This window comes from Sorex araneus, chromosome X (genome assembly GCF_027595985.1).
Source record: "Sorex araneus isolate mSorAra2 chromosome X, mSorAra2.pri, whole genome shotgun sequence".
In the NCBI taxonomy this organism is placed as follows: domain Eukaryota; kingdom Metazoa; phylum Chordata; class Mammalia; order Eulipotyphla; family Soricidae; genus Sorex; species Sorex araneus.
The window spans coordinates 261676170-261698871 of NC_073313.1; the positions used below are offsets into that span (position 1 = coordinate 261676170).

At 42.8% G+C, this 22702-nt stretch overlaps 1 protein-coding gene across 1 annotated transcript in view; it reads left to right on the forward strand.

The window, feature by feature from the left end:
• Nucleotides 1–534: 534 nt before the first annotated feature.
• Nucleotides 535–22702, forward strand: part of DAW1 (dynein assembly factor with WD repeats 1) — a 58262-nt gene continuing 36094 nt past the window's right edge. The window contains exons 1-4 of the mRNA XM_055123065.1: nt 535–588; nt 15043–15115; nt 18518–18662; nt 20470–20528. Coding sequence (XP_054979040.1) covers nt 549–588; nt 15043–15115; nt 18518–18662; nt 20470–20528 — 317 coding nt within the window. The 5' untranslated portion in view covers nt 535–548. The remainder of the gene's footprint in view (nt 589–15042; nt 15116–18517; nt 18663–20469; nt 20529–22702) is intronic.

Here is a 22702-nt window from a genome sequence, read left to right on the forward strand (position 1 = left end):
CCTCTTCCCCTTCCTCTCTCTCCCCTCCCTCCATCCCTCCCTTCCTTCCGTTTTGGGGCTACACCTGGTGATGCTCAGGGGTTACTCCAGGCTCTGCACTCAGGAATTCCTCCAGGCGGTGCTCGGGGCACCGTATTCCATGCAGGGGATCTAATCCAAGTGAGCCTGCAAGGCAAGCGCCGTCCCCATCGTGCTGTGGCTCTGGCCCCTACCTTGTCATTTGTAAACTAGGGGCCCACCGGGCAGGGATCTTGTTTCTGCACACCCCAAGGATCGCGGGACGCAGACTTCGGGGGCGGCCGCCCCCCCCCCCCCCAAGCATATGGGGACGCCGCGGGTCCAGGCACGCTCCTCTTCCACTCCTTCTTGAGCCCAGACCCCCGACAGATCCCAGGCAGGGCTGCATCAGAACTCCAGGCCGGAGTTCTTCCCTCCACTTCGCTCCGCAGCCCGCGGGGGCTTCCGCGCAGGCGCGCCCGCTGCTGCGCTGGTGTTTGGACGTTTCCATGGCAACGGGGCGGTCTGCCGGGAAATCCCAGAAGCAAACCATGAAGCTCAAGAGCCTTTTGCTCCGTTATTACCCACCAGGTACTGGAGTAACCCCTCCCCTTGTCATGGGGCTCTGGGCTCGACAGTGCGGGGACACTGGGAACTGGGTGGAGGGGGGACGAGTGTTGGGGGAGGGGAGGGGAAGGCAGCGGGTCCCGGTAGTGGGGGCTTAAGGTGCTTCCAACCCAGGGCCCTTAAAAGCTTCTGAAAACTGTTTTCAATGATTCTGGATCTCTTTGAACATTTTACATGGTTGAGTTTTGCAATGCTTTCTGGAGAGGTGATGGTGGTGTCTGGAAATCTATAAGTTCTACCGATTTTTATTTTTTAAAACACCAGCATGAAGTGAAATGAGTCAGAAAGAGAGGGACAGACATAGAAGGACTGCACTCATTTGTGGAATATAAAATAACATAACACGAGACTGACACCCAAGGACAGTAGAGACAAGGACCAGGAATATTGCCCCGTAGTTGGAAGCCTGTCTCATGAACTGGGGAGAAGGCAGCTGGGATAGAGAAGGGACCACTAAGAAAATGATGGTTGGAGGGATCGTTCGGGATGGGGGATGTGTGCTGAAAGTAGATCAAGGACCAAACACGATAACCTCTCAGTGTGTGTATTGCAAACCATCATGCCTGAAAGTAGAGAGTATGGGGGAAATTGTCTGCTATAGAGGCAGGGGGAGGGTTGGGATGGAGGGATACTGGGGACATTGGTGGTGGAGAATGTGCACTGGTGGAGGGATGGGTGGCCTATTATCGTATGACTGAAACTCAAATATGAAAGCTTTGTAACTATCTCACGGTGATTCAAAAATTAAAAAAATTTAAAAAGAACACCAGCGTGATCAATGGAAATTCTGTTTAGTTGTTGAAGAAAGTAGGGCATGCTGGGAGCCCACTTTTGAACAATGAGCCCAGACTCTAGGCATCAGGCACTGCACACGCTTATGGGGAGCGGCCAAGCTGAGCACTTGGACACTGCACACCAGGAGGACGTCGTGAAATTGTTCGATGCCACTGAGTTATGAAATAAACTCAAGGGACTCTGTCGCTGTAGAGCAGGGAAACTTGGTCTAGTCCTTTGGTTTGCTTAACAAACCAAATGTGATCACCTTCACTAGGGAGAGAGGTAAGAGGCAGAACTCTTGGCTTTAGATTCAGAATTCATATTAAACAATTAAAGGACTTGGGGCCAGAGAAATAGTACAGCAGGTAGGTTATCTTTCCTGCGTTTCATACCCAGCATCCCACATGGTCTTCCAAGCCCACCAGGAGTGATCCTGGAGCTCAGAGCCAGGTCTGGACCCCTAACAAAACAAACATAAAACACCCTTCCCCCCCACACACAAAAGGAGGAAAATGGAAAGTCCTGAAAACTTTCCTCAGAGAAGCAGCTGCCCAGTGAGAAGCTGGAGTAAGCAGTGAGTGAGATTGTTAAAGCAGGGGTTGCTCTGGATGGGGATGATTTAGGAAAACCCCATGCAAGGTGGACTTGAAGAACTTAACATGGGATGCCTCACATTTCCCAGGAAAACTTCCTAACTGCTTAGCGGTCCACTTCTCCCCCGAGACATGAAACGGACTTGGATCTCGGGTATATCCCAGTGATGGCATCACCACTTACCTTCCTGACAGAAACCTGGATCATCCCTTACTTCTCTCTGGTGGTGGCTCCCTGTCTACCGCTGTGCCCTCCTTGTTAGCACGTCGAGGATTCTGAGAGGGGCGTGCTCTTTAAGCGTGTTTGTCTCTCTATTCCTTTGCTTGCCTGTGCCTGCCTCTTTCCACTGGAGAAGCCTGTGTTCTCTCTGGAATATACACTCCTCTCTTCCTCTCCCCTCGCTTCTTTATAAATAAATTTCAATAAAACATTTCCATGCACACACACACAAGAATTCTGTGGGCACCACTTCCAGAATATTCCATGCAGCCATCAGATTCCCTCCACTTCCTTGTCACAGATGTCTCCACACTCAGTGTCCAAACCACCTGTCTCCAAAACCTTATCATCTTCTTTCCATAAATGCCACGTTCCCTTCTACTTCTGCTATGGCTGGGTTCCTTCAACAACGCTCCCACTAGATTCTTGCTGTTCACCTTCATTCCCTACATCTTTCCATTGGGGAGCCCAGAACTGATACAAGAATGGACACTTGAATTCATTGAAGTGTCATTGTCATACGACATTGAATTCAGAGGCAGAAGCCACCTGCGGGGATCAGAGGTAACTCCTTCAGCATCTGAGCTTCCACTTTGAAGAAGTAGAAATCTTAGCACCATTTTAATTGAACCCACAGTCTCTGCATACTCACAGAAAGGAAGTAATAAAGGAGGTTTATTACATACAGATCTCAGATGGGGGCCTGTAGGGAGAAGTAGGTGGTAGTAGGGTGCTCTGACACAGTTAAAAGGGAAGTTCTTTCTTCCAGGTAAGAGCGCAAGATAGAGAGAACTTATAAGATTGTTGGAAAGTGGGTCACTATTTGGAAATGTGAGTATGTGTGTGTATGTATGTATGTGTGTTGGGGGGGGGGTGCTCAACTCTGAGTGATTATTTTAAGTGGCTTCTTGGGAAGACGCAAAATGGAATTTGCGGAGAGAATCCTACAGCGGTTCTTCTCTGAGTAAGAGTCTGTGTATGGGGGGAGAGAGGGGTGCCACATAAGTATAAATATCTACATTGTGACTCAGAAATGCTATTTTCACATCAGAAGTCTGAGTGCCACTCACAGATCTGGACTACGCTGATCATATTTAGAATAAGACCACAATCTGCAGGGTTTGGGCCTTCCGTCTTCTAGAACCTACTTCTCTGCTTACTCTCACTTCACTCGAGACTTCTGTGGTTAGTCTTTCAAGAACTCAGAGAGGCCACTTCACTCACTGTTGGCTGTGCCTCAATGCTGCCTTCCCACACTGGACTCTATTCATTGCATTCTATTCACTGCATGTATTGTCATTGAAAGTCTGTTGTTGACATCGTAAATGTCAGCCTCATTCCCCAAATAAAAAGCTTATGAGCACAGAGATCCATTATTTTGTTCAGTGTTGTATTTATTCCCAGTCCTAGAGGAAGTTTTGTGATGCAGGAGCCTTCACTGCTGAGTGATGATGTTGGCAGATGAGTGCGTCTTATAAATAAAGTTGATATAGGTGTGGCATTTGTGGTGAGTAAACATTTAAAATTTCAAAGGGAGCTACTTCTGCCCTCCTACAAAAATGGGTCTAGACCCTCTTCACTGGAAGATCAACTTTTCTAGAAGGCACAAATTTCTCTCCTTTTAGAATTCAGATTAAAATGACATAAAAAAGATCCTCATGGGCCTTACGAAAACAGGACGAGAACGCTATTCGGGTATCCCAAAGAGGAAATGAAAGAGCTATGCTTAGAATATAACATTTCACTCAAGTGAGAGAAGGAATCCAGAGTTCCGACCTCCATCAATGATGAAGAATCAGGGACGCTGTCTTGTTTGCCAAGGCATCAAAAATCAGATGGACCAGACACGTAATGTGATTTAGAGATGACCACTGGTCTAGAGCTGTTACCGACTGGATTCCACAGGACTTCAAAAGACTGCATGGCCGCCCACCAACAAGATGGTCAAACTTCTTCATCAAGACCCTGAATGAATGGTTTGAGACTCTTCGTGTTCCTGGAGTGAGCAGATACCATTGGGCTACACTAGCATGCAACAGGGATGAATGGAGATGTTACTGGCGCCCGCTTAAGCAAATTGAAGATCAGAGCTATGACAAGTGATACAAGAAAAAAAGATTCTTGATTTGAGAGATAGTGTAGAAGAAATTTTCATTAAAATGTGTAACTTGTTCTCTTGAACATTCTCCAACCTGACTGGCTGTGCTTGAACACGGGCCACAGAGGGTTTCTGAGGTCAGCTTTCAAATGAACATTTGGTCTTACCTTCATCCTTCGGCAGATTAGAAACCCAAGCTCTGGGACCAGAATAACTGAGTCTGCCCTTAGGAAACAGTAACATGGGCAGTTTTCTTTGATCTGTCTAGACATGGGTGAGATAGTAACAATAGTATGAATTGGTTGACTCACCTTTCCATGTATGTCTTTCCTGTAAGAGTAAAATCCTTGGAAAGAAAACCACAATGTCTCTCTTCCATCTTGAATTTACGCTGATCATGTTTTCACCTGCACTGCTCCACACAAATTTCCTATTTCAAGATCCCCAATCCCTTCTCCTATGGCTAAGCCCCTGGCTGCACCCCCACCCCCCGTTCTTGCCTCTCTGTGATAACCTGACAGCCTACTGCTGTCACTCCATTTGATCCCACTGTTTGCCTTCTTTGGGCTTCCAGGATACACATTATATATATATATATATTTTTTACATCTTTTTGGTCCATTTTGGTGATTTTTCCCCTCTTCTTTCTGATGATCTCTTACTTGGAAGTTGTGCCAGAATTTCATTAGGACATGTCTTTCCTAGCTACATCCAGTTTTGGGGGGTGAACTCATGTCTGGAAGCTTAAAGGCCAGCTTTAGTAGTCTTGCCTTTAATAGTCTCCCTCTCTGGTCCTTCATTTGATGCCCAACGTGCATCCATCATTATTTCAGTCAGTGGTTGACTTCATCCTCTATGTGCTCACATGGAAACCTTGGGTTCATTCGTTTCTCCTCTCATGCACTCCCCACTTGTTCTCATAACAACTCACCTCATCATCAAGATCCATACAGAATTCAACAGCTTATGTCTCAACCACGGCTAGCATTTCTCTGTACCACTGACACCTGCAGCCCTGCCTCCCTTAAATCTGCTTTCAAAAATCTCTCTTATAAGTATGGCTGTGTCACACCTCTACTCTTCTGCTGGAATTTGAAACGTCCTTTCTTCTTGTTTAAAAGGAAAGGGAGAGATCTACCCATCCCAAATCTGTCCCTGATATTTGTTTCTTGATCCTGCATCCAGCCAACACCACTTTCCTTGGTGTTCCTTGGATGGGCCCCACTCAAGGTCCCTACAGTTATGTGACTTACTCTAGACATCTGAATAGCCAGCACTTGACTTCCCTTTCTGAGTTCTTACCTAAAAAGTGAGTCTTGAGAATCAAGTAAACTTTCTTTGACACGCTTTTGTATAGTTTCCTACTTTCATCCTGATATCCTCTTTTTCTTCTTTTACCTTCACTCCACATACTTTAAGAGCTTTATTTACCTGCCTATTTTCTGTCACTGGAGTGAAACCTTCAGGAGGCTAGTGGCTTTGTTTACTTTGTCAACTACTTTATCTCTGGTCAAACAGAGAACGCTAATGGGGGAAGGGAGGCTCACATATTTTTGAGTAAATGAATGAATTTATTGCACCTACCAATTTATCAGGCAGAAAAGCACCTAAACATTCTGTGAAATAAATAAGATGAATCCTCTCTTGGGTTCACTCTGGCTCTAAAATTTCTAGGATTCTACTTGCAGTCTTGGATTCTTATAAGAATTCACACATACTGTTATAGCTCTTGCTATAATGGCTATCCCATGAGATCATAATTCTTAGCAGGTTAGTTGCTTAACTTTTGGAATTTCAGTCTTTGGTGAGCCTTATAATATGCAAGTTTCTCAGGTATTACTGAATGAGCAGGTGGGTGTTGCAATAACATTGTCAAAGAGGAAAAACTAGTCGCTCACCACTGAATCATGTCCCTCTTGCTTTTATGTCTTCTAATATAAAATAATTTTGTTTCACTCTTTTAATTCTCTTATTTTGGTTCTCCCACTTTTTTTGGAATGAAATATATGCTGAGCACATATTTTGACATCCACTGAGTTATTCTTCCTATTCTAAATCCCTCTGACTTGTATGAGCAACCGAGTATATAATAAAGCTAATTGGACACAACTCCTTCCCTTTTTTTATCTCGGTTTTATTCATTGATTAGCATGTGCTTTAAAACTGCAAAGAGTAGGTGTTGAATGCGTGCTTCTCAGCTGACTCAGCTATGGAAATCTGTGATTTTTTTTTAAATTATACCACCCCATAGATCTTTGGCCTGGAGGAGCATTGATTAACATTATAATCATTAATTATTAATATTTAAGAAGCATGAATTATATTGGTTAATCTTCTGGACACTTTATGAATTTCTGCTCACTTAATAAGATTGGGGTGAGACATACAAATATGTTTAGAAACTTAGCTATTTGGTATATTTCAGAATTTTAGGGGTAGAAGCCTCTTATCTAAGTGTTTTGGGATTTGTGTCTGTTGTGCAATAGTTTCAACCAGGGGAATTTTGAGCACACAAGGCACTGTGGGAACAATCATTGAAAAGCCACAGGTATTTCTTGGCGGGTTCGTGTTTGCTTTCTTCCCAGCACACATCAAGTCTTTTGCAAATAATCTTGTATCTCAGGGGGGAAGTGAGGGGAATATAATGGGACAGAGGTTACTACCAATGTCACAAGAAAGCAGCTTGAACTGCATGTTTTAAAGTTTGCATTTTCTAGAGCCATTTCAGTTGCAATCCAACTAATTTTATGGGCTCACGGGCTTCTAAACATTTTCCCTCTATTGGACTCTAGGCAGCTGTGAATAAAAAAAAGCAGAATCTTGGAGAGTTCTTTTTGAAAAAAAAAAAAGAGTATCAGGATATCTTAGAACAGTAGATTATGCTTTGTGGATTATCATGGGTTCCTTTCCAACCTTTTCCTAAGTTTTGGTTCATGATTTTATTGCCCACTCTTTATATTATTATGTACTCGGAGATTATTGAAGATATCCTTTCCTCAATAATACTGTAGGTGGAGTTCCCATGTATAAGTCCGTGGTATTACAGAAGAGGAGAAACCAGTCCACTCTTGATAATAACAGTGCCTTGAGCTGATAGAACACTGCACGTGCCCAAAGATTTTACAAATAGACTTTTGGGCATCTTGACCTTCAAAGTTTTATCCTAATAACTTTGCTCCCAATCATTTTTATTCCTTGTTCTCCATGTTCTTATTTGTCTCTTGCTTTGATTTTATTGTACAAACAAAACTTACTGGTTACCAAATTTTGAAAATTGCACAAATGGCTCAGAAAGCCTTTTACCCACTGAAGATGTTCCCGTGAAGAGAACCACCTGTCACATTCACCAGCAGCAATGGCTAATACAGAACATCACCAGTTCTTGTAATCTTAGTGAACTTTATGAGCAAAAATTATGTTCATTATTTTATTCAACATTTCTTATTTACAAATTAAGAGCAATTTTCTTCTTTGCATTTTAGCGAAGGCACAGAGGGTAGGGTATTTGCCTTGCACTTGGTGGACCTGGGTTTGATTCTTCAGTCCCTCTTGGAGAGCTCGGCAAGTTACCAAGAATATCCCGCCCGCATGGCAGAGCCTGGCAAGCTCTCCGCGGTGTATTCGATATGCCCCAAACAGTAACAACAAGTCTCACAATGGAGATGTTACTGGTACCCCCTCAATGAACAACAGGACGACAGTGCTACAGTGCTACAGTGCATTTTATTCATGTAAACATTTTTGTGTGCAAAATTTTTCATAATACAGTTGTTTAGCCATTCAGTGTACAAACACCATCTCACCCTCAGGCAGCCCTCCACAGTGTAGTTCATTTCCACTAAATGTACCCCCACAACAGGCACAGAATAATATAAAATAACTTATTTTATATTACATATTACAACGAAATGGCAAATGGAATGATAAGAAAATATTATCGAAAAATAGTTTATAAAATCTGTGAAAATTGTTCGACATCACAGTGGTGTGTTTGAAGTCCTTATCTGAGGAAGTGCTGACATGCTTGATGCTGGCTGAGGCGTTTGTGCTATTGTTTTCACTTATTAAGCTTAGTGGGCTTCGAGGCTACTCTCCCGGTTAGTTGGTCGTGCACCTACTGGGCTATCAGCATTGCAATTTTTTTCTGCTTTTGCAAATTGAAGCCTTTGTTCGCTGCTTTAAAAATCAGTTTTAGAGTTGTTGATACTAATTTGTTTAAGCTTTATATTTATTCATTTGTTTATTTGGTTTTTGGGTTTCACCAACTGTATTCAGGGCTTACTTCTAGCTCTGTGCTCTGTGCTGGAGATTGGACCTTAGGGGGTTACATGCAAGGCAAGTGGTGATTTCTCCTACACTCTTTCCAGCCCAAGCTTTGCATTTCTAGGGGTTTCTTGATTTGTTTTGATTTGCTGATTGTTTATTTTTGTTAACTTTGTGTGCTACTCTTTACTGTGTTTCAGACAAATACATTTAAAGCTTTTTTTTTTTCTTAAAAAAAAGCAACTGCTTGGGGCTGGAGCAATAGCATAGCGGCTAGGGTGTTTGCGTTGCACGTGGCCGACTGAGGTTCGAATCCCAGCATCCCAAATGGTCCCTGGAGCACTGCCAGGGGTAATTTCTGAGTGCATGAGCCAGGAGTGACCCCTGTGCATCGCCAGGTGTGACCCCCCAAAAAAACCCAAAAAACTGCATCCTTAAAATCATTAAAATATCCTTAAAATCATTAAAATTCTTCAAAATTCAAATGCAGCCACTACAATATACATATTTTCTATTATCTGGAGAATTTTATATTTTATTTTTAGTGTAAAATCTTCAATCAACAGTCTGGAATATGTTTTTCCATTGTATGTAAAATTTTATTAATTTTTTCCAAATTAACTGATTATTACATCATTATTTATGAATAACTCTACTTTCCCCTTACTTTTAAGTTCCTGTATATGGGTGAGGTTTCATAATGATCACATTTTATATCTTTTATAAAATCTTTTATATCTTTTAGAGTCTATTATAGTTGCTTGATAAAACGTCAAATTTCTAAAACAAATTATTTCTGTTATTTTAAGAACAGATTGGTTGACACCTTCAAAATGTTGAGTCCTCTCACCCAGAAATGTGTTTCTCCATTTATTGCAATTTTCTTCTTTGCCTCATAGTAAAACTAAGTTTTACACATTTCTTGCCAATTTCATATTGAGATGTTTAATATAATTACAAACGTGATTTCCCCCTTCACTGCATAAACCCTTATTAAAGTATGTATTTATTTTTATTTTATTTTGTTTATATACTTTCTGCCACGTCCAGAAGTTCTTGGGGATCGAACCTGGGTCTCTTATGTGTGAAGAATAAGCTCCAACCGTTTGAGCCACCTCCCCAGTCCAACGTAGCCTTTGTTGTTGGTTCCGGTAACATCTGGCATAGTCCAAGAGCTCCTCTTACCTCAGTACTCAGAGGTCACTCTTGAGAGTATTTGGGGAAACATGATGCCAGGGATGAAATCTGTGTCTTCTGCATGCAAAGCATGTGCTCAGGCCATTGAGCCATAGCTCTGTCTAATTTTATTTTTTTTCTTGTGGACTTTCAATCCTAGCTGCTGTGTCCTATTTATTTATCGGAGCCCCCTTAAATCCTTGGTAAAACGTGTGTTATATAAATGGTGTGTTATATAAATGGATCTAACCAGAATTAAAGATGTGCCCGTCAAGGTGTCAGGGTGCAGGCGGTGGGTCAGAAGCGGGAGGGAACCTGGGAATCCTGGTGGCTGCAGCAGAAGTCCCCAGTAGCGGGACTGGTGCTGGAACACAGTGTTTCTAAAAACCAGCCACGGAAATCAGGATGCTTTAAGAAAGTTTAAAACGTACAGAAAATTCTGGAGAGTTAGAGTCTCACCTTCTAACTGCCCCCCCCCCTTTGCCTCCTAGTCTCTTGCTATCCATTCTGCTTGATTTTTCTGCTCCCTTCTCCAAAAACTTCTGTCTTTCATTGATTTATGATGTCATGGTGGTGAAATGTCATTCCCTTTTATGAACACAGAGCATTGCTTGCACTGTTTTTCATTGTTATGTGTGTGTGTGTGTGTGTGTATGTGTGTGTGTGTGTAGGACTGGAGTGATAGCACAGTGGGTAGGGCATTTGCCTTGCACGCGGCCAACCCGGGTTTGATTCTCTGTCCCTCTCAGAAAATCCGGCAAGCTACCGAGAATATCCTGCCCACACGGCAGAGCCTGGCAAGCTCCTCGTGGCGTATTCAATATGCCAAAAACAGTAACAACAAGTATCACAATGGAGACGTTACTGGTTGTTGCTCCAGCAAATCAATGAACAACAGGAGGACAGGACAGGACAGTGCTATATAAATGGATCTTGGGAAATAGTTTGATAATAGTGTAATCCATATTTGGCTGACAAGTTCAATTGGTACAAGAAAGAGGCCTATTTTCCCTCTAAGGAAATTAGAATATTATTTGTAGTGACTGACTTTCTACTAAATCCCTTTCCTTCCTTCCTTCCTTCCTTCCTTCCTTCCTTCCTTCCTTCCTTCCTTCCTTCCTTCCTTCCTTCCTTCCTTCCTTCCTTCCTTCCTTCCTCCCTTCCTTCTTCCCTCCTTCTCTCCCTCCCTCTCTCCTTCCCTCCCTCCCTCCCTCCCTCTTTCCCTCCCTCCCTTCCTCCCTCCCTCCCTCCCTCCCTTCCTTCCAATCCTTCTTTCACTCTTTCTCTTTTTCTCTTTTAATTTCTCTCTCTTTTTTCCTGTATCTTTTAATTTCTCTCTCTCTTTCTTTATTTCTGTAAATTTGCAGCTTAGACTAGAATTACTATTTCAAGTCCTTGGTATAAAACAATTACTTTTTGAGGAGAAAAACAGTAAAACTCTGCCAAACTATCTTTTAATTTGGATCAGTTTGCCTCTTATGGGTCTAGGTAGTTCTTCTAGACCTCCGGAATGACTTTTCTGTTCCAAAATGTCACACACTTCATTACCAATCACTGCGTCAGCGGTTACCTGCTGAAGTAAGCCAAGCAAGCTTATGGAGACTGGGCTGAGACGAATGTTTCCCCATTCTGCAGCTTTGTGCCTGGGTGAACGGTGGTGTCTGAGTCACAGAGAAACCCTGGGGCAGAAGCATGATTAGAGTGGAAGGTCCTGAGCTTGTTGGCAGCTGAGGCAAGACTTCACCATGTCCAGAAGGAATAAAGATGTGTGCTGAAGAGTAATAACTGATTCCTGTAGCCATGCTGGTGACTTAAGGCAGAGGTTTGGCTAAGTATATCATCATCATCATCATCATCATCATCATCATCATCATCATCATCATCATCATCATCATCTTCTTCTTCATCTTCATCATCATCATCTTCATCATCATCATCATCATCATCATCATCATCATCTCGATCGTCGAATTTCTCGAGCAGTCTTAGAAATGTCTCCATTCATCCTAGCCCTGAGATTTTAGTACCCTCTCTTTACTCGTCCTTTCCAATGGTGCCACATTGGAGGCTCTTTCAGGGTCAGGGGAATGAGACCAATGTATAGAGGTATAGAGGTATAGAGGCTGAATGTATAGAGGGGGAAATACGAAGTGAGAAGAAAGTCCCTACATATGAGTTCTGAGGGCCATCAGAATTTATAGATAGGGCAGAGGAGATCAGTAAAGGAAATAAAAAGTTAATAAGATTGAAGAAATAAAGCATATAAAGGACTGTCAAGGACCAGTTAAGGAAGGAGGGAGCAGGTCAGAGCACTGATTCTTTCTGAAAGACCAGGTGCTGTGATGATAAGGAGGGGCCCCTGGCTAAAGAACTGGAGGGTAATCCCTCTTTATCCCACCACTTTGAACATCCCATTTCTTTCAAATGTCCTGGTAGACTTGTAAGGATATTAAGAAGACAGACACAGGAGCACATGTTCAAGTGGTTCAAATGTTGATAGAAAAGAGAGAAAAGATGACCCTCATGAAGACAAAAACACACACCATTGTGGGGAAGAACAAACAGAGAGGAAGGTGGGAGTTTCTGTCGCTGCCAGTGTTGCTGGTGCTGGGATTCAGCCACATCAAGTATCTATGGGTGATTATGGGGCCCTCTGTGCATAATCATCAACTCTTTATTCAAGAAAGGGTTCCCCTGGGAGTGGAAAGAAGCTACTACTTTCTAGAAGTAGAAAGTAGAAAAAAGGGAAAAAAGTATTTCCTTTTTTCCCTCCTCCTCTTAAGGATATTTCACTGTCACTGGGGAGAAAAGGCAGAGATGCAATTTAAATAATAAAAAGGTGACCACGTAGGGTCTGTCAAGAAGTCATAATTGATCTAGAGAAGACACATTATTCTTCTATACTTGTTATATGCCAGGTGGCTTATATACATATTATTTCATCTTCACCAACCTTGGGTATTCCTCACAAATGAGAAACAGATCTAAGGAGATCACTGGTCACGAAGGAAGGTTGAGATGGAAATCAAACTTGGATTTGTTTGATGCCAAATACAGCTCTTCCTCGACTTCCAGTGGGTTTTCAGGTTTTCATACTGGTAAAGCTAGCACAGGGTGAAAAAGGGTGATTTTTTTGTTTGTTTCTTTTTTAAGTCAGATGCCAGAATATCTGGTATGTAGCAATTCCAACGTGCACAGTGGAGCAGAAGTCACTGATTTTGTGGGCCCCTCTGGAAGCTGCATCTTACTGCCACCTTCTGGGCTCATTCATCTCCTAGCTCAGCTCATCAGCCTGGAGAAAGATTACAGTTTGAAAGTTCTAATTCTTTTTTTGCATGCAAGAGGACAAGGTTTGATCCCCATCACTGCATAGTCTCCTTTAGACAGAGACCCCTGAACACTAAACTGAGAGTAGCCTTCCAGCATCAATTGGGGTGAGCTAAAAGAAAATAACTAACTAGGTAAATAAATAAGTGAAGGGTTAAGAGGTGGTGCTGGAACCCAGACCCCATGGTTCTGAACCGTGGGGTGATAAAATAATTTCCCAGGATCAAGATATTTGTGCAGTGTAAAGTCAATCTATTGACAGAGTATGCATTGGTCAGACCCTGCAGAGGCCTTTAAAGAGAGATACTCGTCTGGCAAACTTCAGGCAGGGAACTTGTGCTTTCTGTAGCTTAGTCCTATGTGGGAACAGGCAGGAGACACATATCCTGTGTGTGGGGAGGAAAGTAAATTGTATGCAAAATATTCTTAGCCAGTTGCGTAAAGAGGATAATAACTACCTCTAATAATCTGGATCAACCAGGAAATGTTCCAAGATAATCATAAAAAGATGATTAAAATATGCATAAAATAATTTTAGCCTATCTCAGGACGGAAATAATGTGACCAATTCTAGGAATTTAGGTGACATAGAATGTCTGTCCTTCTGGGTCACATTGATAAAGCAGGGGTGTGCCTAGGGCAGTTTTAGGAACTGTGAGGCATGGCAGGTGGGGGCCTCTACAACCTCTTGGGCAGTTGTTTACCTTAGGAAGGAGAATTTCAGCCTGCTATGCCTTTGAAGTAGAGACTCAAGCTAGACATCCGTTTAGGTGGCTCTTGCTAAACTCCAATAAGCAAAGTTCCAATTACGGTTCCTACAGAATGACCCATTACCTATCATTTCTGCACTATCGTAAAGACAAACACTTGTGAGTCAAACCATCACATCTGCAGCCTTCTCGGCTCTGCCACATTCCTTCTCAGTCTTCCTTTGCTTTTGAAAAGCAAATACAGTGTTTTGACGGATTTGTCAATCTTACCTTTATGTGAGGTTCTGCTGGAATCTTCGCTGTATACCTATTTAGGGTCTAGAGCAGCGACTCCACAAATCATGGATATTGGTTCCAATAATAGTTTAGTTGCCTTTGCTGTTTGGGTCTGCTTTGCTTATTTCACGCCGCCAAGCTTTTCACTCTGCTCCTGCTGTTGTTGCCTGTAGGGGATAAAGGAATATTTTCAGTTGGCTGATTTTCACCGGGTGATGTCTTGTGGGTGCCCAGCCGAGACCCTAGTTCCGCTGTGCAGGGTTGGAAAGCAGGGACCATCAAAGCACCTTTCTGCCTTGGTGCTTGGTGCTGGAATGGAGTCCAGGTCATTGCAAGATGTCTGTGATGTCCCTGCTGCAGGTGGATGGGACTGTCAGCCAATGACCTGTGATAGAGTGGGGTCTGGACACACAGGGCCTGGCTGACGTTCCTGCAGAGCCTTAGCCAAGGGGGGAGTCGCAGCCTGTGACACGCTGCCTGAGCAGTCAGGACTGTGTCCACCTCAGCGTCCCTGAATTGCCGACAGGGGTCCAAGTGGTGGAGCAGGATTTGAGAATCCCCCATTAGTTCCTGTGTGATGCTTTTCCTGGTCCTTTGGCTATCGAAAACAAGCTTTCAGTCACGTACATATTCTGCAGAGCTTCCAGGCTGCAAGCGCCTCTGGCCCTCAGTTTAGGGATGGATATGAGAAATTAAAAAACTCCAGGGAGCTCATGATATTGTGATTTTTTTAAGTTCTTTCCCTATCCATCTTCCTCTAATCAATGTTCTGATACTGATTGCCAGATCATATCTGTGTGTCTTGGGCTATTCGGAGAAAAGAGCAAGAAAACTATAGGTCTCTGCAATCATCGGGGGATATTAGACGTCACCGCATATACTTTAGGTTGAAAATCAGAAACGTTAGAGAATAAAAGAAATTCTTGAAGTAGGCAGGTGCCTGAAATAGATTTTTATAACATTCATCTCTTTGCATAGGGATTATGCTGGAATATGAAAAGGGTGGAGAATTAAAGACCAAGTCTATAGATTTGCTTGATCTTGAGCCCAGGTAAGCTGGCTATATAATGTAATGTGTTCTATCTGATATGTAAATGTGTGTGCGTGTGTGTATTTTTTTATGAATATATATATATATATATATTTTTTGACACCAGCTCTATGTGAGTGACCTCCATTAATGTGATGGCACTTCCTGAGATAACCGCCCTGTAGGGTTTTATTTCCTAGTTCTTCCTGATGGTTCCGCTGGACAATCTAGTTGAAAGTGGAGGAGACGGAAGAAAGACCATCAATCTGCTCCGCTTTATTGATTTTAGTCTTAAAAATATAAACCTGATCATTTAGACTCGTAGGAAAGGTATGAAGACAAAGTCCTTCTGGTACTTTGCACCCAGATTTATTTTCCTTATTTATATTTTTGGGCCACACTTGACTGTTCTCGGTCTTTTTCTTGACTCCGCTCTCAGGGATCACCCACCCCTATCAGGAAAGGGGAACCATATAGGGTGTTGGGGATCAGACCCAGGTAAGCTGTGTGCAAGGCAAATGCCCTCCCCGCTATACTACCCCTCCAGTCCCCCACCCAGATTTCACTTGTATCACTTGTAGTCCCGTTGATCTTTGATTTGCTCGAGTGGGCGCCAGTAACGTCTCCATTTGTCCCTGTCACGAGCTAGTGCAGCCCAATGATACCTGCTCGCTCCAGGAACAGGAAGAGCCTCAAATTGTTCATTAAGAGATTTGACAAAGAAATCTGTTGGTGGGCAGCCACGAGGTCTTCTGACATCCCATGGAATCCAGTCGGTAACAGCTCTAGTCCAGCGGTCGTCTCTGAGAAGACCCAGATTTATTTATTATTAAACACTTTAGTTTCTGGGGAGCAGCTGGTGAAGCCCACAGGAGAGGCCAAAGGCTATTGGGAAGTGACCCCGATGACACAGCAGGGTCAGGCCAGAGTAGCTGGGCACCGCTGGGACTCTGCCAGCTCACAGGCACTGCCCAGAGCAGAACTTGCTGTTTCTCCCTCCCCACGGGGCAGAGATTGCCCAGACTTGTGCCTCCTTCCGTTATTCGGTGATGATCCAGGGTCACCCCCCGCTCACCCCCATCCCCTGCCCCAGGCTCACATCTGTGGTATAGAAATTCATCTTCTGTAGTTACCTCGGAACTACAGAGACCCTAGGAATGAGGAGACGGTCTGTCAATCAGAGACTCAGGCACACGGCGTGCCAAAACCAAGTCACCAACATGGGCCGTAGGCTCATAGTCACTTGACAGTATCTTAAGAAAGACAGGGGTAGACAGAGGCTGGGGAGAAGGCCTAGGGCACTAGGAAGAGGTGGCAGAGGGAGGCGGGTATTGTCATGGCTAGCAGGAAGCTGCTGGAGCACTGTCCTTGATGCTCTAAGGAGAGGCAAGGCTGAAGCATGACCGACACCCAAAGATGTGTTTCCCAAGTCTCAGGCCACCAGCGCCTGCAGATAAAGTCCAGTTAGTCTGTGTTATTCTAGGAGAATGTCAGGTTTCCCTGGCAACAGTGTGTTCCCAGAGAAGTCCTTACCCAGAGCACTCCCTACAGGCCCAGCGACCTCTAGTGGTCAGGTTGTGCCAGGGAGAGTCCAACAGTCATCAAGACAGAAGAGACCGACACTGAAGGACAGTAGCAACAAGGACCAGAACTGGTCCATGGTTGGAAGCCTGACTCAAGGACTCGGGGAAAGGGCAGTTGGGATAGAGAAAGGACCACTGTGACAATGATGGTTGGAAGGGACCGATCTGAATGTGAGATGTGTGCTGAAAGTGAGTAAAGGGCCAAACATGATGGCCTCTCAGTATCTGTATTGCAAACCATAATGTCCAAGTGGGGAGGGAGGAAGGAGAGTAAGAGAGAGACAGAGAGAGATGGCAGGGAGAGGGACAGATGAAGAGAGAGGGAGACAGGGTGAGAGGGAGGAGAAGTGCCTGCCATAGAGGGTGGGCTGCAGGAGAGATACTGGGAATATTGATACACTGGTGGAGGGATTGGGTATTGGAACATTGACTGAAAACAGATGATAAAAGCTTTGTGACTGTATCTCAATTTTTTTTCTTTTTGGGTCACACCCGGCGATGCACAGGGGTTACTCCTGGCTCTTAACTCAGGAATTACCCCTGGCAGTGCTCAGGGGACCATATGGGATGCTGGGATTCAAACCCGGGTCTGTCGCGTGCAAGGCAAACGCCCTACCCGCTGTGCTATCGCTCCAGCCCCAGTAACTCCCAGTAACTATCTCACGATGATTTGATAGAAAGAAAGAAAGAAAGAAAGAAAGAAAGAAAGAAAGAAAGAAAGAAAGAAAGAAAGAAAGAGAGAGAGAGAGAGAGAGAGAGAGAGAAAGAAAGAAAGAAAGAAAGAAAGAAAGAGAGAGAGAGAGAGAGAGAGAAAGAAAGAAAGAAAGAAAGAAAGAAAGAAAGAAAGAAAGAAAGAAAGAAAGAAAGAAAGAAAGAAAGAAAGAAAGAAAGAAAGAAAGAAAGAGAGAAAGAAAGAGAGAGAAAGAGAGGAAGAGAGGAAGGAAGGAAAAGAAAGAAAGAAAGAAAGAAAGAAAGAAAGAAAGAAAGAAAGAAAGAAAGAAAGAAAGAAAGAAAAAAACAGGCAAGACATAAAGAAAAACTCAAATCTTGCATACTTTGCATGAGAGATTTCTGCCTTCATGAAAACTGCCAGATAATTCAAGAAGTTTCATTGTCTTACTTTTTTTTGGAATCACCGTAAGATACATAATTGCAAAGCTGTTCATGATTGGGCTTCAGTCATACAATATTCCAATACCCAACCTTTCACCAGGGTATTTTCCCATCATCAGTGTCCCCAGTTTCCCCCTGCCCCCCCACCACCTCAGGTCTGCCTCTATGACAGGCACTTCCCTCCCTCCCTCCCTCCCTCCCTCCCTCCCTCCCTCCCTCCCTCCATTCCTCCCTCCCTCCCTCCACTCCTTCTCGCTCTCTCTCTCTCTCTCTCTCTCACTCATTCCTTTTGGGCATTATGTTTTGCAGTACAGGTACTGAAAGGTTATCATGTATATCCCTTTTCAAGAATTTCATTTTCTGGGACTGGAGCAATAGCACAGCGGGTAGGGCGTTTGCCTTTCACGAGGCGACCCAGGTTCAATTCCCAGCATCCCATATGGTTCCCTGAGCACCGCCAGGGGTAATTCCTGAGTGCAGAGCCAGGAGTGACCCCTGTGCATTGCTGGGTGTGACCCAAAAAGCAAAAAAAAAAAAAAGAATTTTCATTTTCTATTTTGAACATGCCACACGACCCTGAAATAAGTTGGGAATTTCTTCGCACCCCCTCCTGGTAAAGATGACAGAGTCACAAATGCCCTCCACAATGCAACGCACTCCTTCATGAAATGGGTGCACCTTTTGACACTGGAGTGAGTAACTGTTTGTTTTTTTGGCTAACTTTCAGTACCGATGTCAATGCCTTAGTAGAAGAGATACAGAAAGCAGAGCCTTTAATCACAGCCTCGAGGACAGACCAAGTCAAACTCTTGATACACAGATTGCAAAATAAACTCACCCAGCACACCACCCACAAATTCTATCTTTTCAAGGTAATGTGTATTAAAAAAATACTGGTGGGAGCACTTCAATCTTTAGTTGATGCTTTATTAATTTGTGGTAGAATTTAAATCATGTTTTTGAGATTTCTCACAATGTTTCACATGGATCTACTGCAAATGTGGCACAGTAAATGCTTATTTATTTATTTAGTTTTGCTTTTTGGGTCACACCCACCCGAAAGGGGTTACTTCTGGCTCTACACTCAGGAATCATTCCCGGTGTTGCTCAGGGGACCATGTGGGATGCCAGGTATCGAACCCGGGTTAGCCGTGTGCCGGACAAACGCCCTCCCCACAGTACTATCACTCCAGCCCCTGCACAGTAAATGCATATTGACAGAACAAAGGAACTTGGAGATTTTATTTCTTGAAAGGTTAGATAATAATTTGTAGTAAGTTCAGAATCTTCTTTATTAGGATATACATTAAGGTTGCTTTAAGTTAGTAAATTTTTGTTGTTGTTCTTTTGGCCATACTCAATGGTACTCAGGGTTTACTCCTGGTTCTGCACCAAGGATCACTCCTGGTGGACTTGGGGGCATTATGGATGCCACAGATTGAACCCGGGTTGACTGTTACTGTCTCTCCAATACCCTGTAAATAATTTTTTCAGTAACATAATATAAAAATTGTTCTTTTATGTTTTGAACTACCTGTTCCATGTGAACTTAACAAAACCTCAGATAGCGATAGCACAGCAGGTAGGCATTTGCCTTGCACCCGACCAACCTAGGTTTGATTCCTCTGTCCCTCTCAGAGAGCCCAGCAAGCTACCGAGAGTATCCTGCTCGCACGGCAGAGCCTGGCAAGCTCCCCGTGCGTATTTGATATGCCCCAAACAGTAACAACAAGTCTCACAATGGAGACGTTTCTGGTGTCCACTTGAGCAAATAGACGAACAACGGGACCACAGTGCTACAGTGCTACAGTGCTACAATGAGATTAAACATATTTAGTTTTTTCAAGTTTTGGGTGACTAAATTGAAATATCTGTACTCCTTTATTTCTCTCAAAATCAACTTTTTAATAAACAAATTCAATATTTTTTCTAGAACTGAGTCATAGTACACTGAGTTTTCTTATTCAAATATTTTATAATAATAATGTGTATATTCTTTAAGCACTCATTATTTTTCAGCTGATACCAAAAATTACAGATTTTTTTTTATTGTATTCATCCTTTCAAATTTCTGATTGGCCTCTTACAATATTTCCAGAAGATGGCACTATTTCACAGTAAATATGAGCTCTATAACTCAAGTCACCTTGTAATTTATTCTCCAATGGGATCCTTATTGGTAGTGACATGCGATGCTTTTAATAGTTTTACTGTGATCCACAACTGGACTCTTCCTACTCAGCAAATCACTATCTATAAAGAGATGACCCATTTAAATATGTGCTCGAAGACATATTGGAACTCTATAGAGGTGATTTCAAAGAGTAATAGTATATTGTAAAGTCTTAATTAGAAACATCTTTTTCTGTATGCTTTCTTTATATATACAAAATACAATGTGCAATACTTATAATAAAAGCTTATATACCACTATTAAGGACCAATGAGTGAAAAACACAAATATTGTATATATTCTATATATACACACATATACATATACATACATATATAAATATCAAAATTACCAAGTGTTATTGCATCTGAATAATAGAAGGTGAAACATATTTTCCTTGTTTGTTCAGCTATTCTCTATCTATTAAGTATAATTAAGACAAACTTGAACTTTTCGATGGCTTGGAGATAACGTGAATAAATTAAATTTTCTTTCTCTCATTAAAGGTTCTCCGAGCACACATACTGCCACTGACTAATGTTGCACTTAACAAATCAGGCTCATGGTAAGACTCATTTTATTTATGTTAGAGAAGATTTTAAAACTATTTTAGATAAAGAAAAAAAAAACAGTAGTGAATGAGTGGAAGACTCAGCTATTTCCCACCTACCTCGGTACCCCATGCATTATCTTCCTCACTGTCACATCTTTGCTGCAGTTCTTGTACCTATGTGGACACACTCTAAATCTCTCCAAGTTCATAGAGTGCAAGGGGGTTCACCCTTGATTGTCTTCATTCTTTGGATTGATGGACACCTTCATTCAAATGCTGGGGATGACCTACACACACGTCAATGGTTCCCATTGCCTGTTGCCTAGTGATGCGACAGCTGCCTTGTGTCTCAGTTTCTCATGTGGGAAGCGGCCTTGGGTATCTTCTGTTTGCCATGGTAACATAATTTCTTCTGTGCTTCCAATGCTGTTTTGTGCATCACGAATCTATGGCTCGTGTAGCCAGGGAGAGAGTGACTGACCTGGAAATGAAAGGAGAAGGGGTTGAGACTTTGAAAGTGGGCAATGACAGATGGCAGTGTTTCCAGAGTTGCCACTACTCCCATCCCAGATGAACTATAGTCTCAAACAACAGCAAAGTGACAGGACTGCAAAAGGATTCTTTCGTCTTGTTGATAGAGCCAGTCAAACAGATGTCTACCTGCTTTTTCCACAACTGCACCTGTTGCATTTCTACAAACAGTGTAAAAAAAATTTGTATTTTTGCAAGAAGTTGGCATTAGGTATATAACTTGTTTACTCCTTTCATATCAATACCCTGCTGAATTTTGTTCTGTTTTTGTTTTGGGTCCACACATAATGGTGCATAGGCTCTGTCCTCCTGGCAGCCTTTGGGTACCACATGGGGTGCTGGGTATCGAAGGCCCTACCCGCTGTACTTTCGCTCAGGCCCTAATCTGCTGAATTTAAAGAGTAAAACAGACCCCTTCCCTCTCTATTCTTTTTTTTTTTAATTTATTTATTTTTAATTAGAGAATCACCGTGAGGGTACAGTTACAGATTTATACACTTTTGTGCTTATACTTCCCTCATACAAAGTTTGGAACCCATCCCTTCACCAGTGCCCATTCTCCACCACCCGTAAACCCAGTGTCCCTCCCACCCTCCCCAATCCCATCTCCCCCCCACCCCACCCTGCCACTGTGGCAAGGCATTCCCTTCTGTTTTCTCTCTCTAATTAGCTGTTGTGGTTTGCAATAAAGGTGTTGAGTGGCCGCTGTGCTCAGTCTCTAGCCCTCATTCAGCCCGCAACTCCCTTCCCCCACATGGCCTTCGACTACAATGTAGTTGGTGATCGCTTCTCTGAGTTGACCTTTCCCCGGAACGTGAGGCCAGCCTCGAAGCCATGGAGTCAACCTCCTGGTACTTATTTCTACAGTTCTTGGGTGTTAGTCTCCCACTCTGTTATTCTATATACCATAGATGAGTGCAATCTTTCTATGTCTCTCTCTCTTTCTGACTCATTTCACTCAGCATGAAACTTTTCATGCCCATCCACTTGACTACAAAATTCTTGCCTTCCCTCTCTATTCTAACCTGAATTTTCTTTAGTATTTGTGATATACTGGAATCTGAATGAATTTTATAGACACTGTTGAGTTATATATAAAGTTTCTTTAAGATATTTAAAGAATATATAAGATGCTGTTATCTGACTTGTAAAATATTGGAAATCTGTCAGTTATTTCTGTAGTAGAATTAAGTCCTGGTTAATTGGTCCATTGCTAAATATTTGTGGATCATTTATTAGTGTCCCAGACATTGTTACAGGTACTGGTGATGGTTATCATGGTAAATTAGATGGGTAGAACGATTATGTGCCTTAAAGAAAGAGTCCAGCTCTGCAGAGATAAGCACAAAGGTGCCCATAGCTGGTGTGGGTATGTTTTAGGGGAAAGTTGAATTCTCTGAGGTAGCTATGGCTGCTATTGGCTTTACATTCCTTGAGCAGAAGATTTTTTTCCCCAGCTGGCTCAGAAACCTTTAGAGAAAGGTTTCGAAAGTAACACCAGCTTCTTAGAGGAAATTTAGAAGGCTGGTAGACCAAGAACTATTAGAATATAGTTTCATGTGTTGAGGAAAAAGATAAAAGTTGTGGAGCTCCTAGAGATATAATTTTGAGATTTTCAGATAGAATTTTAGAAGACTACGTGTGGAACGGGAGGG